The sequence below is a fragment of the Narcine bancroftii genome, chromosome 1 (assembly GCF_036971445.1).
Source record: "Narcine bancroftii isolate sNarBan1 chromosome 1, sNarBan1.hap1, whole genome shotgun sequence".
NCBI classification, from domain to species: domain Eukaryota; kingdom Metazoa; phylum Chordata; class Chondrichthyes; order Torpediniformes; family Narcinidae; genus Narcine; species Narcine bancroftii.
In genome coordinates this window covers 38,181,759-38,199,903 of record NC_091469.1, presented here as the reverse complement: position 1 = coordinate 38,199,903, position 18,145 = coordinate 38,181,759, and the positions used below count along the sequence as shown (strand labels likewise).

At 45.3% G+C, this 18,145-nt stretch overlaps 1 protein-coding gene across 1 annotated transcript in view; it reads left to right on the top strand.

Moving 5' to 3' along the window:
• LOC138757501 (ADAMTS-like protein 1) overlaps positions 1–18,145 on the top strand; it is a 133,234-nt gene that overhangs the window by 4,349 nt on the left and 110,740 nt on the right. The window contains exon 2 of the mRNA XM_069925344.1: positions 8,809–8,938. Within this exon, the coding sequence (XP_069781445.1) occupies positions 8,809–8,938 (130 nt within the window). The remainder of the gene's footprint in view (positions 1–8,808; positions 8,939–18,145) is intronic.

The window sequence follows — 18,145 nt, the reverse complement described above, 5'->3', positions numbered from 1 at the left end:
TCCTTCACCTCTTCCCTGACAGCTTCTAATATATCAATATTGGCCCCTTTTCTTCTTATCAGATTCTACCACTGGTAGCCTTTGTCTCCATGTACCACCGCTTACCCACTGCAGCCATTTCCATGAGTTATTTTCCTTCTCCCAACTGCCCCCCCACCTTTGCCTTTCCTCTCTCTCCACTTGTCTAGCACCTGACAATCAACTGCTTCAATCTCCTCATCTAACCGTCATCCTTCAACCCTTCCTGGTTTAATTGCCCACTTGCCTCTTTCTTCATTATATTGTCTATTTCCCCCCTGCACTCTCAATCTTGATGAAAGTTTCCAAACAAAAATGTCGACAACTCTTTTGCTCTCACTGATGCTCTCGGCCCTCTGAGTTCCTCCAGCAGGTTGTTTTTGCTTGAGATCTTTGACTGCTAGTCCTGGACTCCTTGGTCAACAATGCATCCTCCCTCCATCTACCATGATGAGTTCTCCAAGAACTTGCACATCTCATTGAGTTCTTACCTCAAACTTCTTAAAGCTAGAGAATACAGGCATAGCTTGCATAATATCTCCTCACAGGAGAGCCCTGTCATTCTAGGGGCCAAGAAATGTAATGCCACAAGAACACAGTGGTCAAGCAGCATCTGTGAAGGTAAAAAGTGCAAGCCACTTTTTTTGGTGTCACCAAATGGACCAGGCCATAAGGTGAACATTGAATACAACAGACCAGATTGGAAGAGGTGTAGGCGAACTCTGTCTCACTTGAAAAAAATGTTTAGGTCCCTGGATAGGTGATGAGGGAGGAGGTGAAGGAAAAAAATTGATACCAGGCGACTTGGAGGGTTGGCTTGGAAGCAATGAGCAGACCAGGGAGACACGAAAAGGGTGGTCCCTGTATAAATCAGGAAGTTGGGGGTGGTGTGAGAGTGAGAAAGTGGGGTGAAAGGTGAGAACTCTTATTTTTCTGGGTGCTGAGGAGGTGAGAGCAGATGTGTAAGAAATGGAGGAAACATGATTGTAGGCTTCATCAACAAATGTGAGTGGAACATCAGTGCAACACAAAATCTACGGATGTTGGATCTTGAATGAACAAAGAGAAGCTGGACGAATCACGTCCGCAATCATCCATGGAGGGTAATGATCAGTTAACATTTCAGGTCAGGGCCCTTTATCAAGAATGAATAAAAGGTTCTAATTGGAATATTGACTGACCACTTCTTTCCACGGATGCTGCTGTGGAATCCTCCACTTCTTTGTTCACTATGGCAGAGGAGAAACCACATTTTTTTGGAAGGAAGAAAATATTTCAGAAGTTCTAGATGCAGCAGAGACAGAGAAATTGAGAATTACATCTTTACAGGAGGTGGGGAGGGAGGAGATGTAGCCTTGGGAGTCAGTGGGTTTATTAAAGATGTCAGTGACTTGAGATGGAGGCAAGAGATAGAGAAAATAGAAGGTAGTCCAGGTAACTTTGAGGACAGGGTGGATGTATTGGAGGCAAAGGTGATAAAATTAACAAGTTCTGCACAAATGTAGAATGCATCACCATCTGTGTCTGGTCATTTTAGCAGAGAAAGAGTTGGGATGGGGGGGAGGGATGGGGTGCTGCTGGAATAGGCTTGGAATATGGACTTTTCCATAGTCAACAAGTACTCATGTAACTGGGGCCCATTTGAGTCCCTGTGGCTTCCCCTTCGATCTGTGGAAAGTGGAAGGAATTGAAAAAGAAATTGTTGCCTTTATCCCAGCAACTAGAGTGATAAATCTTTACTGCACTCCTTTGGTAGCAAGTGCAATAAAACACTCCAACTATTGGCAGCGTTTGGAGGTCATGTGATAAAGGGGGAGTAGTAGGACGCTGATCCCTAGAGCTCCCAGACCAAGAAAGTCTAAAACAGTTTAAAACTAAATAATAAATGCTAAAAGCAGTAAGAATAGATAAATAAAAGTCACTACCTGAAAATAATGGGAAAGAAAAATGCCAGCCAGCCAGCAAGGTAGGAGGAATGGTCAGCATCCGATCCAGCCCACCTTGTGGAGCCCAGGATGGCAATGCCAAGTTCAAGTTTTGTTATGATGCACTGTCAAATATATTCAGAGTGTTGGTCCTAGTGGATGTATTACTCTCTCAATTTTGATGATGAAAAATTAATTCAAGATACTTTTCTGAAATTGGCAGAGGAAAGAGAAAATATTTTGGTTGGGTGGGGGGGTGGGGGGGGACTTCATTTTTTGTCTGGATCCTGTCCGGGACAAGTCAACAAAAAAAAACAAAGACAGCAAGGGCTTCAATTGATTTTATGAACAAGCTGAATTTGATAGATGTATGGAGGTGAAAACACCCAAGGAGAGGGATTATTCCTTCTATTCGAGGCAACATGACTCCTACTCCAGGATAGATTTATTTGTGGCTTCATCCCATATAGAGGGTAGGATCATGGAGACCGAGTACACAGTGAGGCTTCTGTCAGACCATTCAACTTTGACTTTAACTATAGAAATGCAGGATAAGCAAGAGACAGTGTATAAATGGTGTCTTAATATGCTGCTGTTAAAGAGGCCAGAATTTTGTTAGAACACAGACACATTCTGTGAGACCAACTGCACCTCTACTCTAGATAAATATATCCTATTGGATATTGAGATGTAAAATAATTGGATGCTCTAAAGCAGTCAAAAAGGAAATCATGAGGGAGGTGCAAAAGTTGGAACAGGAAATTACATGTTTAGAGAGGGACTTTCAAAAATTTGGCTCTGAAGAACAATATAGGGCTCTAACAAAGAAAAAACTGAAATACAATATGCTTCAAACATGTAGTATAAAAAAAGACCATAATGAGGTCAAAACAAAAATATTGCGAATTGGGTAAGAGAGCCAATAAAGTCCTCTCTTGACAGTTGAGGGCAGAACAGGCCTCAAGGACTATCAATGCAATACAAAATGGGAATGACAGGATCTTGTATAAGCCAAGAGAAATTAATGAGACCTTTAGGCAATTTTATGAAAATCTATATGTCAGAATTGGCGAGGGCCAGATAAAATCAACGAGTTCTTGTCAAAATTGGAACTACTAAATTTAAACCTAGAAGAACAGGAAGGGTTAGATCTCCCCTTCACAGAAGAAGAAATGAGAAAGGCATTGAGTTCATTACAGACTAACAAAACTCCAGTGGAGCATGGGTTCCCATCTGAGTGCTACAAGGAATTTAGAGATTTATTGATACCTCTTTTTATGGAGATGGTAGATCAGGTAATTGAGACCCATACCCTCCCAGAATCCTTTTTGACAGAATTATTATAGTAATTCTCAAAAAAGACAGGGATCCATTGAAACCATCCTTTTATAGACCAATCTCATTATTAAATGCAAATTATAAGATAACTGCCAAAGCCCTGGTGAGTAGATTGGTGAAATATTTGCCAAAACTAATAAATAAGGATCAGGTGGGCTTTGTGCAAAACAGGCAGACAGTGGACAGGCTGCTGAGTACAATGCATCTGGCACAGTCAAAGGATGAAAGAAGCATAGCTGTAGCCCTGGATGCAGAGAATGCATTTGACAGACTGGAATGGAACTTCTTGTTCAAGGTGATGGAAAAATTGGGGCTAGGGCCAACTTTTATAAATTGTATAAGCACGTTGTACCATGCGCCCAAAGTTAAAGTTTTGACCAATGGGAAAATTTCTTCAGCCTTCCCACTGTCAAGAGTCAGTAGATAAGGATGTCCATTATCTCCAGCTCTATATGTAATAACTATGGAGCTATTGGCTGAGGCCATTCACTAGAATCCAGACATCAACTGATTTAGGGTAGGCCAGGAGGAACATAAAATCAATCTATTTGCTGATGATGAGCTGATATATCTGACAGACCCAGTAAACTCGCTGGCCAGGCTGCACTCAACTTTGGAAGACTATAGAGAGGTCTCTAGGTTTAAGATCAATTTGGATAAGAGCAAAGTTATATCACTATAGTCAATATCAAGAGAATAGTCATTTTAAGTGGCCGTAAAATGGGATCAAATATCTAGAAGTTAGGATGGACAATAATCTAAATAATTTATATAAGCTAAACTACACCCTCTTGCTCAAGATAATTGAGGAAGACTTAAACAGGTGGTAGGCAGGGTCAACTGTGTTAAAATGAATGTATCGCAGAGGCTTCAGTACCGCTTCCAAACTTTGCCAGTGCTGCCCCGGGGTTTTTTCAGAACTTACATTCACACGTTAGAAGGTTTTTGTGGAATAGCAAAGTAGCCAGGTCTCTATGGAAAAACTAACCTGGAACTTCAGTTTTGGCATCTTAAGGTTACCAGACTTTAAGAAATATTACTGGGCAGCCCCCAGTCAAAGTATATCACCTCACTATTTGAGGGAGGAGGTGTACCATCCTGGGCACAAATTATTCTGCTCACGGTGGGTGAAAAGGTAGCAGGAGACTTTATTTAGAAGTGGGACACATATTGAAACACATAATTTTTATAAAGAACCAAATTAATCAATATGTACAGTCTAAAGTGGGGCTGTCCCCAAAAACACCCCTGACTCCGAATAGATTAGTCACATTGACGATAGATAACAAGATCCTGGACACCTGGTGCCAAAAGGGGATCAGGTGTATCGAGGACTGTTATGAGTGGGGGCAGTTAATATCATTTGAGCAACTCAGAAGTAAATCTAGCCTTCAAATAAGATGTTCCTCTACAACCTTCAGATAAGATCTTTTTTGAAGGACAAATTAGGTCCATCCATGACTTTACTGATGTGCAGTTACATAGAGACCCTGATTCAAAAGGGGAATACAGGGAAGTTCATCTGGGCGAGGTATTTCTTACTCCAAGCAGAAGGCCCTAAACCAGGCAAAGGTAGGAGTCAGACTTGGGAACAAAGATTGATGAGCGATACTGGTCAGATCTGTGTCAGAATAGCATGGCCACAATTATTAATGCACAGTATAGACTGGTGCAGTATAACTTTCTCCACTAGCTATATTTGACACCACAAAAATTGAATAAGGCTAAACCAGAAATTTCAGACCAATGCTTTACATGTGGCATTGTGACAAGAATATGCAACCTGGATATGTACCAAGGAAAGACCCTTCTGGGCAGAATTAGACCAAGTCCTAGAAAAAAATCATAGTTAAAAAAATTCCCACAGGACCCAAAGCTGTTCTTATTGGGAAATAGATGGACATAAGGCTTAAGATGAAGCTGACCAAATTCCAAATCCAATTCGTAATGATCGTAATGGCCGATAGCGATTACCTGCAAATCTGACTCTCACTTGGGCACTGCAGGTTGGAATGCGGAAATGCAGAGCTGTGTTCCCTTGGAGAAAATTGCCTATGATTAAAGGAAAAAATATAACGTTTTCTAAAAATTTGGCAACCATGTTTAAATTTTGTAGGAACACAATTATAGTGTGGATCTGTGTGCTTTGCAACCTGCCTTCCCTGTCTATCCTTCTACTGAGGGAGAGGCGGGGATGGGGGATGGGGGGTCAATTCCAGCCCAATCAAGTTAAGTGTAGGAAAATGTAACCGCCTGGGTGCCGGCTGTCGGGCCGTGACAAATCCCTGATGTGTTTCCAACCTTTGTTGTAGGTGTCTTGAATGTTGTATGTAATTGCATTCTGTCATGTGTGAGGAGGTGGGGAGAATGGCTCGGACTCAAAAGTGAATCTTGTATATTATTGATTACTGGAAATTGCTGGAGTTTGAAAATTTATAAATAAAATATTTTTAAAAACACTCCAGCTATTCTAAAATATGAATTTTCAGATCACCAGGTGCCAGTTCCTATGTTCCCTTAAACACCCCAAGGCCCCTTTGTCTGCATTCCCATTAACATATTAGGGCCCCAGTTGCTGCACACCATTAACATACTGGGTCCCCATTTCCTTTAATATCCAGGGCTGCAGTTCCTTTGCTCCCTTTAACATCAGGGAAGCAGTTCATGTGCTCCCTTTAACACAAGAGTATCCTGCTTCCTCTGTTCCCTTTAACACTTTGCTTCCCCAGTTCCTGGGCTTTAACACACTGATGCCACTGTTCCTACGTTTCCTTTAACACATTGGTGCCACATTTCCTGTATTCTTAGTTCCTTGTCTGCCTTTAACACACCATGGTCCTGGTTCCTGCACTATCTTTAAGACAACAGCTTCAGCTGCTACTCTCCTTTTATGCACATCTGGGCCCTAGCTTCTTCCCTTCCTTCAGAGTCAAGGTTTCCCTGCTCCATTTAACACACTGGGGTCTAATTCCTACACTCCCTTTAATGTGGAGCCCTGATTCCCATGTTTGCTTTTACAGGCTGGGGCCCTGGTTCCTGTGATCTTTTGAAACCAGTGAGGACTCCAGATTATTATGATTATTAATCCTTACCTTCCTCCTCATTTCAGGGTATAATTAGAGATGGATAGTAAATAGTATTTCAAATAAGGTCCAATCAGAACCAGTCATAAATTTCGGTGTTGGAGGCAGCATATCATCGTGCAAACATTTATCTTATAGTCAAACATTCATATTATAATCCTTTAAACCATTTAGTTTCCTGCCTGTTCCCTGTAATCTTTGATTCCACAATGGTCCAAGTGTTGAATATGAAGTTAAAGCTAACAATAGATTAGAGGCAAAAGCCAACAATAAGCCTGCTAATTTCAGAATTCAGCAATAGACCACAAATATATTGGTGAGGAAAAGGCAAGTGGGATAAGATAACCTAGGGAGAAGATAACAGCAGACATCTGCACCTTCTTATTGATATATTAAAATGGGAAAGATTTACTAAAGTTAATGTGGGTTGTTCAAAGGCTGAGACAGGATAAATTATAATCAGGAATAAGAAAATATCACAAAAATTAAGCAATTATTTTGTATTTTTCCTCATAGAAACACAAAAAGCAAGCAGGAATAGGAATTTGGGTCTTTGAGCGTGTTCCCATTATGCTGGCTAATCACCTATCTCAATGCCATATTCCTGCTCTCTCCCAATGCTCCAAAAATACCCGTGAATTTTTAAATCCTGCTCCTGTTTTTTGTGAGAAAAAATACAAAACACTTGTTTAATTTCTTGTTTCAGCTCAAAATATGGGTGGCATGCTTGGCGTAGCAGTTAGTGCAACGCCTTTACAGCACCAGTGGTCGGGACCGGGGTTCTAACTGCGCTGTCTGTAAGGAGTTTGTACATTTTGTGTGCGTGCGTGCGTCTGTGCCTGTGTGTCTGTGTCTGTGAGGGTTTTCCCCAGGGCCTCTAGTTTCCTCCCCCTGTTCAAAATATAATTGGGTGTAAAATGGGCTGCACTGACTCGTGGGCCAAAATCGCCTGTTACCATTCCTTATGTCTAAATTTGTTTAAAAAATATTGTTTCAAGTAGTCATGGAATTATACAGCACTGAAACAGATCCTTCAGCTCATTGTCTCAGTGCCAATCATCGAATATCTCTCTATAGTAAACCCTCTTTCCAGCACTCTTCTATGCCCTCACATTTGGAGTGGTCATCCAGATTCCTCTTCAATGGTGTCAGTTTTTGCCTCCACCACCCTTTTAGGCAGTTCGTTCCCAATTTGAATGCCTATGGGAGAACTTGTTTTTAAATCTCCTCCAAATTCCTATCTCTTTCCTGAAACCTACACCCTCTACTCAAAGAAAAATTTGCTAAGGAAGAGAAGTTTCTCATTATCCTAATTTATCTATGCCTCTCATAATTTTGTGCATCTTTAACAGTTCCCCCTCTGCCTTCTCTTCTCCAAGGGAAACAAACATTGCCTTATATGTTCACTTCCATTTCTGGTGAATTACTGACATGCAAATTAAGAATGGAAACCCAATCTCCAACAGAGAACGGTGTGCTAATTCTCATTCTTCATTCCTCTTTACAGCAATTCCCTCCCCTTTAGAATCCATCTTTTATTAAAACTTAGACATATAGCACAGTAACAGGCCTTTTCAGACCACCAATACGTGCCACCCAATTACACCAATTGGCCTACACCCCCAGTACATTTTTGAATCTAGGGTAAAATTCTAGGCTTCATAAATATCAACTGCAACTACAAAAAATTAGTAACAAAAGCATAATCTTCCTTCATATATATGGTAAATTCATTAAGGAAAACTGAAGACTACAATGAATAACTAGAACCCAACCCAATGTGATGCATTACCTGGATGATATAACGATTGCATCTAGTACCTGAACAGGAAAAGATTGATTATAGATAATCACGGTTGTTCCTGTGCACAGTTTCAAATTTGAAATATTCATTTAATGTGTGTATTTGTACCAGAATATAGTTTGAGAGGATCAGTGAAGTAAAAGAGTCAATTTCAAGAAAATTTCAGCTGACTTTGGGGGTAAGTATTTTACTTTGGTTTGACTATTTAACAAGGAAGGCAAAGAGATGACAAAGCAGAGTGCAGATAAGATTATCAGATGAAGGGATTTGTTCAGAAAGTCATGCTGAAAATGTAATATTCAAGGGATAATAACATGATGTGAAAGAAAGTTTCATTGGAAGATCACTGATCTTTGACTAAAACATTTACCATTGCCATTAAAATATGGCTTCCTCCCTGCTCTCATCAATGCAGCATTCACCCACTTCATTCCTCACTCATCTGCCCCCCCCCCCCCACAAGTAGTAAAACAACAGGGCTCTCCTTAACTTACCTACCACCCCCACCAGCCTCTGCATCCAACATATTATTCTTCGCAATTTCCGCCAAATACCACCCAGACTCGCCAATGTCATTGAAGCTCTCAAGTTTTGGTGCTGTCATTTCTGAAAGGTGTTTGATTTTATGATTTGTGCCTAGGTGTTCAAGAAGCAATAGTGGTGTGTCTGAATAAACAGACAAGAGAGAGAACAGACGAAAGTCTCTGCAGCCTCCAGGCCCGCCCCCCGCAACTGGTTAAAGTCTGTAAGCTGACTCCCTGTCCTCCCAGGTAACTCCACCTTCTTCAGAGTGCTTGTGTTTTATTTCACAATTATCACAAATGCAAATAGTTCCTGTGCTGGGTAGTTCACCTGTCCAAGCTAATGGCAACCTTGGTTTCATAGTAAATTTGCTACTACATGATCCTGGACCACACTTAAGGAATAAGTTAAGGTTTCTGCTGAAAAGAATCAGTGGCAAGAGAAACTGCACAGATCTGGGCTTCAATTCAGGTTGTGCCTGATGGCACCCATCCAGGTTCACAGCAGAAGTGTGGATATGTATATGGAATGAGAGAGTAAGTAAGATGAATCAGTGCCTGCAGTCAAGGAGAATAATTGCATTTGTTCTCGTGTCCCGATGGTTCTTGAAGCCATCGATGAAATCACTGCCACTCTTGGGAATGCAGTGCTCTATGCTATAATGCTTAAACCAGATATTCATTAAGATCATTTAATATTGGATTTAAAATATAATTTGTTCTCATTTAAGTTAAAGAGAAAAGCTACATTGATTGGGAAAAATGAACATTGAGAAATGTTTTGAATAAAAAAATTATTCATAATTTTGAAGCAGCCTTTCAATTGTCATTTAGTTGTTACAGCTGACAACCTGAGTCCCAGTGAGACAGATTTTACCATGTGCCTGTAACATTAATTCTGGCAGTGAAATTCCCCTATACAGTACGATCTAGCAGCTCATGAGCAGAGCTATCTCGGCATCTCATCATTATGCTGCACAGTTTAAAATTCGAAATATTCATTTAATTTGTGTATTTGTACCGGAATATAGTTTGAGAGGATCAGTGAAGTTAAAGTGTCAATTTCAAGTTTAATTTGTTGTCACTGGATCTGTGTTCTTTAGTTCTACATTTTCTAATTTTTATCCATCTGATAACACTGGTAATGTTATTCCATTCATATCCTTTTTGGATGCATTGTCTTGCTTTGCTAATGGAGCAAACTGAAGTCAGAGATAATTGTTCATTAATACATTCCTGCCATTAGTAAAATACAAGTAGGAATAGCCCATTTGACCTTTAAATTAGATCCAGCATTCCATATAATTATGACTGATCCTCAATACCATATTCCTAGCCTCCTTGTAACTAGTAATCTATTTTTCTTGGATATATTTGGTGACAGCCTCCATGGCTTTCAGGATGAAATCCACAGGTTCAGCACTTAGTGAGTAAAGAAATTTCTCCTCACCTCAGTCCTAAATATCAACCCATATCACAAGATCACAGGAAAAAGGAACTGAAGTAGACCTTTCGGCCCATTGAGTCTTCTCTGCAATTCCACCCTGAGCTAAACTGTTCTCACATCTAGTTTCAGATTCTGGCTTTTTCCCCGTATCCCTTGATGCCTTGACTAATTAGATACCTATCAATCTCCCTCTTAAACTCCCCCAATGATCTGGTCTTAACAGGTGTATGTGCCAATGAATTCCACAAATCCACGGCCCTCTGGCTAAAGAAATTTTTCCTCATCTCTGTTTGAAATGGGTTTCTTCTAATTCTAAGACTGGGCCCTCTAGTCTTCGATTCATCCACCAAGAGAAATGTTGTAATGGGCTATGCCAATCTGCAAGCGAACCGCATCATGGAGGTGGAGGCTCGCGTGGGGCCGAGAGCCATGAGACACTGGGAGCGTTGCCATCCCTCCAGGCTGACATCACAATGGTCTTGGGGGCAGCAAAATATCATGGGGGTTGTGCTTATAACCTCACAGGAGTTCCAGTAAAATTAGTTAAACCAATTCACACTGACTACTGTGTCTTTGTTCGCTACTTTTGGTGACCCCAATGGCCCAAATCAGCAAATTTGGACCCCACGATGAATGACGTTAACACAGTCTCCTTGAAACTGCCATCATTCTGGACCTCACAGCCCTGTTGTCTGGTTCCAGCAGGCTGAGGCTCAGTTTTATATTAGGCAAATCACCGCTGATGCCACAAAATACTATTACATGGTCAGTTCTCGACATCAGGAACTGGCAGCAGGATTGTCGATTTCCTGCAGCAGCCCCCCACCAAAGACAGGAATGAGGCACTCAAAGTGCTCCTCATACACACTTTTTTAATCTCCTGCCGCGAGTGAGTAGCAAGGCTACTGCATATGGGCGGCCTGGGCAACAGCACACTATCCGCCCTCATGAGTGACATGCTGGCGCTGATGGACAGTCACAGACCCTGCCTACTGTTTGAGCAGATATTCCTAGACTTCTGCAACCCTCTCAGATTGGCTGCCCAAGCCAATGCCCTAAGGCAGGTTAAGCAACATGACATGCTGTGCTCCTGATGGGAGTGGCTGGCAGTAAGAATATAATCTAGAACAAAACACTGTCTAAGCTGTGGCCTAGTTTGCTACGTCACAGGCCAATCAATAGGGCAGAGCAGCCATCGACCGGGTTGCTGCAGGACGCCAGGGTGCTTGTTCTGTTCCAGTCCCAAAGAAAAAGCCTAACACAACTGGGGACAGCTTGGAGAATGAACAATGGTGCTACTACCATCAGCACTGGGGTTCTGCTGCCAACCACTTTGCTTGCATCCGGCCATTGTTGATGGCTATGACAGTCAGTCACAGAGTCAGCCTGCTCTAACTTTAGACTGGCATTCCAGTCAGTGTTTCCTGGTCGACATGGGAACAGAGATCAGCGTATTGCCTCCAACGAGCCGGGGCACTCATCCCGGAAAGACCTGGCATTGCCTCACTAAGGCTAACAACAGCAATATTTGAACATACGGCATGCTGACCATCCCCCTGGAATTCAGCCCCTGCTGGTTTAAATGGACCTTCACACTGGCAGATGTATCACAACCCCTGCTGGGTGCAGACTTCCTTCAAGCTCAGTGTCTCCTCATGGGCCTGAAAGCGCACCACTTAGTGAACACTAAGACCTTCCAGTCCCTTGCCCTATGCCAGGTCACCCTACTGGCACCTCACCTCAACTCGGTGACTTTCTCTCACAATGCTTACACCAAGATCTTAGCAGAGTTTCTGATCATAGTCAATCCCCAATCCTCCTCAGCCATGCCGAAGCATGGCATCCAGCATTGCATCCCCACAGAGGGACCACGTGTACACATCCAGCATTGCATCCCCACAGAGGGACCATGTATACACATCCAGGCCCGCAGCTTGCCAAGGAAGAGTTCCACCAGATGGAGGAAATGGGGACAGTCCACAGGCATCCCACCTCTGCACATGGTACCCAAGGCATCTGGTCACTGGAGACTTTGTGGTGATTATTGCCAGTTCAATAATATCACGACGGCGGACAGATACCTGGTTCCCATATCTAGGATTTCACCGCCAATCTTTACAGCGTGAAGACCTTTTCAAAACCGATCTGGTTAGGGGATACCATCAGATCCCGGTGCACCAACGACATCCCAAAAATGGCACTCATCACTCCTTTTGGGCTGTTCAAGTTCCTGTATATGCTTTTTGTGTTAAAGTATGTGGCACAAACCTTCAAGAGGGTAATGGACTTGGTAGGACACAGCTTAGACGGTGTTTTGTTCTCGATGATATTCTTACTGCCAGCCACTCCCATCAGGAGCACAGCACGTACCTTCGCCAGCTTTACCAGCGTCTTAGAAAATACGGCCTGGTTCTCACTCCTGCCAGATGCCAGTTTGGGCTTACAACCATCGATTTCCTCGGGCACCACATTGACCAGCAGGGGGCACTGCTGATTCCTTCCAAGGTGGAAACTATACACAGGTTCGTCCGGCCTTCCACAGTTAAAGGGCTGCAGAAATTTGTAAGCATGGTAAATTTCTACCATTGTTTTCTATCAGCGGCAGCCAGGATCATGCAGCCGCTCTTCAAACTACTTTCTGGCCAGTCCAAGGATCTGGAGTGGAACGAGGAGGTGACTGCAGCTTTTGGCAAAGTGAAAGATGTGTTGACTAATGCCACCATGCTCTTGCACCCATGAGTCATGTGGCCACGGCCCTCACAGTCCATGCATTAAACCAGCCATAGGAGGCATCCTGGAGCAACTGTTCAACAGGAGTTGGAAGCCACTTGCCTTTTTCAGTTGGCAATTGAGGCCACTGGGCCAGAAATACAGTGCATTTGACTGAGAACTCTTGGCCCTTTACCTTGCCATTCACTATTTCTGGTACTTCCTGGAAGGAAGGGATTTCACTGTTTTCACAGATCACAAGCCCCTGACATTCGCCTTTGCTAAGAGGTCAGATCCTTGGTCCGCAAGACAACAGAGGCATCTCTCCTACATCTATACCACTGCTATCAGGCACAAGGGCAATCTTGTGGCAGATGCACTCTCCCATATGTCCATTCAATCAATCAGCTCTTTTGGTCTAGGGATCGACAACACTGCTCTGGCAGCAGCGCAACTACAGGAAGCTGAGATACTGCCCTACTGTACCAATGTTTCGGAGCTCAAACTGGAGGACATGAGGTTTGGACCTTCCGGATCTACACTTCTCTGTGACGTTTCCACCGTACAGCCAAGATCCATCATACTGATGGATTGGAGGTGTTGTGTGTTTGACACCATTCATGGCTTAGCATACCCATCCATACATGCTACGATGCAGCTGGTCGCCGACAAGTTTATGTGACAAGGCCTGTGGAAACAGGTCGGCCACTGGACCAGAAATTGTGTATGCTGCCAGACCTTCAAGATTCAGAGACACGTCAAAGCCCCGTTCCAGTGTTTTCCCCCAACAGACAGGCGTTTCAACCGCTTGCACATCGACATCGTTGGTCTCCTGCCAATCTCAAGATGCGCCATGTACCTGCTCACTATATTTGACAGGTTTAACAGATGGCCAGAGATGGTACCACTCTCGGACACATCCACGACTTTCTGTGCCAGGGCCCTCATCACATTGGATAGCCCATTTAGGGCTGCCAATGGACATAACTTGGGAGAGGGGGGCACAGTTCACCTCAAGACTGTGGTCAGTGCTATCACAGCTCCTTGGCACCCAATTACATCGCAATGCAGCCTACCACCCGCAGTCCAATGGCCTCATCAAGAGGTTTCACCGCAAACTGAAAACTACCCTGATGCCTCAGCTCAATGGCCCCAGGTTGGACTGACAAATTGGCATGAGTGCTACTGGGAATCCAAATGGCACCGAAAGAAGATCTGGCCTCATCCTCCGCCAAACTCATGTATGAAGCCCCACATACTGTCCTGGGTGAATTCATACCACTGGCCCGAGGACAAGAGCAGCCCTCAGCTCTCCTGACGCGACTTCAGGAAAAAGTTGCCACCCTGGCACCTGTCCCACCCTCAAGCCATGGTCTGACTGCTTCCTATGTCCCAAGGGAGCTCAAGGACTGCTAATACATGTTTGTGCACAGGGGGATGCATCAAACTGCACTTCAGCCAACGTACGAGGGTCCTTGCAAAGTGCTCCTATTCAATGGAACGAAGTGTGTACTGAACATCAGAGGCAGTGAAGAAGCATTCACTATTGTCCGCCTCAAGCTGGCACACATCGACCTGGAGCAGTAGGTGCCAGTAGCATGCCCATGGAGAAGAGATCCAAAAATGAAAGAACTTTATACAACAAATGGACTCATCACCTCCTGACACCGGTTCGGGGGGTCGGGGGGGCACGTAGCAGGCTGCGCCGATCCTCAAGCGAACCAGATCATGGAGGTGCAGGCTCACAAGGAGCTGAGCCCTTAGACACTGGGAGCGTTGCCAGCCCTCCAGGCTGACATCACAATGGTCCCGGGAGCAGCAAAGTATCATGGGGGTTGTGCTTATAAGCTCACATGGGAGTTCCAGTAAAATTAGTTAAACTGACTCACACCAATTACTGTGTCTTTGTTTGCTACAACATCTTATTCACATTTACTCTCTCCAATCCTTTCAGCATTTGAAATGTTTTGATGAGATCCCCTCTCATTCTTCTATTCTCCAATAAACAGAGTCCAATTGCCGCTAACCATTCATCATATGCTTGCCCTTGCATTCCTGGAATCTTCTCTGGACTCTCTCCAACATTATTACATCCTTTAAGGGGCCCAAAACTGCACACAATTCTCCAAATGAGGTCTCAGCAGTGCCCCATAGAGTCTTATCAACACCTCTTTACTCTTATACACTATTCCCCTCGAAACAAATGCCAACATTCACTTTATTTTTTACTGCCGATCCAACCTGGTGGTTAACCTTTAGATTATACAGGACGGCGGCGGCCCCGATACGGGCAGGAGCAAGGGGGAGACGGCGGCCCCGGCCTCGGTCGAGTGAGGCAGGCGGAGGCCCCGGTCCGGGCAGGGAGTGGGAGGCGGTGGCCCCAGTCCAGGCACAGGGTGAACTGCGGCGGCCTCGGCCCCGGTCCGGGCAGTATGGACCGACCTAGGAGGGGAGGCAGGCCCCTCCAGCCCGGGTAAGAAACCTGCATAGGAGAAGGCCACTCCGATATAAAACCTACGACCCAAGGACCTCGCTGCCACGTCCCAGCTTGCTTGGCCACGGCACACGAACCATGGGTGTAAAGGGTGGGGCCAGTACTGCGCGCACTGCACTCCACCTAAAAGCTCCTTTGCGCAGGCCCGAGGACAGGTCCACGTCCTCCCCCTCCACGTCCTCCCCCTCCACGTCCTCCCCCTCCACGTCCTCCCCCTCCACGTCCTCCCCCTCCACGTCCTCCCCCTCAAAAGATGCTCACAAACTCAAGCTAGCATGCTGGAACATCAGAACCATGCTAGACAAGACTGACAGCCACCGACCTGAACGTCGGTCTGCCCTCATTGCACATGAACTCCTCAGACTTGACATCGACATAGCCGCTCTCAGTGAAGTCCGCCTGGCAGATGTAGGCAGCCTCCAAGAACGCGGCGCGGGCTACACACTCTACTGGTCTGGCAAGCCTTCGGATGAACGACGCCTATCTGGTGTAGGCTTCATGGTCAAGAGCTTCATTGCCTCCAAACTCGAAAACCTTCCGACAGGCCTCTCGGACCGAATCATGTCCATGCGACTCCCACTTCAAAACAAGCGTCACATCACCCTCATCAGTGTCTATGCTCCAACCCTCCAGGCGGAACCAGCAGAAAAGAACAAGTTCTACACCGACCTGCGCAACCTCATCCAACGTACCCCTACAGCCGACAAGGTTGTCATCCTGGGCGACTTCAACGCTCGTGTCGGCAAAGACTCAGAAACCTGGCCAGGAATCCTGGGCAAGCATGGCGTCGGCAAGTGCAACGACAATGGGCGCCTCCTGTTGGAGCTCTGCGCAGAACAGCGGCTTGTCATTACAAACACCCTTTTTCAGCAGAGGGACAGCCTTAAGACCACCTGGATGCATCCCCGATCCAAACACTGGCACCTCCTGGACTACATCCTGGTGCGAGAAAGTGACAAACAAGATGTGCTCCACACCAGGGTCATGCCTAGCGCGGAATGCCACACTGACCACCGGCTGGTTCGCTGCAAGCTCAACCTTCACTTCAAGCCAAAGCCCAGGAACAATAAAGCCCCCAGAAAGAGGTTCAATGTTGGAAAACTGCAGTCAGACGAAGCGAGAGGAAACTTCCAGGCAAACCTCAAAGCAAAGCTCGACGTTGCAACCCGCCTCACGGACCCGTCCCCTGAAACCCTCTGGGATCAGTTGAAGGCTACCATACTGCAATCCACTGAAGAGGTACTGGGCTTCTCCTCCAGGAAAAACAAGGACTGGTTTGACGAAAACAGCCAGGAAATCCAGGAGCTGCTGGCAAAGAAGCGAGCTGCCCACCAGGCTCACCTTACAAAGCCGTCCTGTCCAGAGAAGAAACAAGCCTTCCGTCGCGCATGCAGCCATCTTCAGCGCAAACTCCGGGAGATCCAAAATGAGTGGTGGACTAGCCTCGCCAAACGAACACAGCTCAGCGCGGACATTGGCGACTTCAGGGGTTTCTACGAGGCTCTAAAGGCTGTGTATGGCCCCTCACCCCAAGTCCAAAGCCCGCTGCGCAGCTCAGACGGCAAAGTCCTCCTCAGCGACAAGATCTCCATCCTCAACCGATGGTCAGAACACTTCCAATCTCTTTTCAGTACCAACCGCTCAGTCCAAGATTCCGCCCTGCTCCAGCTCCCTCAACAGCCCCTAAGGCTAGAGCTGGATGAGGTTCCCACCCTGGATGAGACATATAAGGCAATCGAACAACTGAAAAGTGGCAAAGCAGCAGGTATGGATGGAATCCCCCCAGAAGTCTGGAAGGCTGGCGGCAAAACTCTGCATGCCAAACTGCATGAGTTTTTCAAGCTTTGTTGGGACCAAGGTAAACTGCCTCAGGATCTTCGTGATGCCACCATCATCACCCTGTACAAAAACAAAGGCGAGAAATCAGACTGCTCAAACTACAGGGGAATCACGTTGCTCTCCATTGCAGGCAAAATCTTCGCTAGGATTCTACTAAATAGAATAATACCTAGTGTCGCTGAGAATATTCTCCCAGAATCACAGTGCGGCTTTCGCGCAAACAGAGGAACCACTGACATGGTCTTTGCCCTCAGACAGCTCCAAGAAAAGTGCAGAGAACAAAACAAAGGACTCTACATCACCTTTGTTGACCTCACCAAAGCCTTCGACACCGTGAGCAGGAAAGGGCTTTGGCAAATACTAGAGCGCATCGGATGTCCCCCAAAGTTCCTCAACATGATTATCCAACTGCACGAAAACCAACAAGGTCGGGTCAGATACAGCAATGAGCTCTCTGAACCCTTCTCCATTAACAATGGCGTGAAGCAAGGCTGTGTTCTCGCACCAACCCTCTTTTCAATCTTCTTCAGCATGATGCTGAACCAAGCCATGAAAGACCCCAACAATGAAGACGCTGTTTACATCCGGTACCGCACGGATGGCAGTCTCTTCAATCTGAGGCGCCTGCAAGCTCACACCAAGACACAAGAGAAACTTGTCCGTGAACTACTCTTTGCAGATGATGCCGCTTTAGTTGCCCATTCAGAGCCAGCTCTTCAGCGCTTGATGTCCTGCTTTGCGGAAACTGCCAAAATGTTTGGCCTGGAAGTCAGCCTGAAGAAAACTGAGGTCCTCCATCAGCCAGCTCCCCACCATGACTACCAGCCCCCCCACATCTCCATCGGGCACACAAAACTCAAAACGGTCAACCAGTTTACCTATCTCGGCTGCACCATTTCATCAGATGCAAGGATCGACAATGAGATAGACAACAGACTCGCCAAGGCAAATAGCGCCTTTGGAAGAC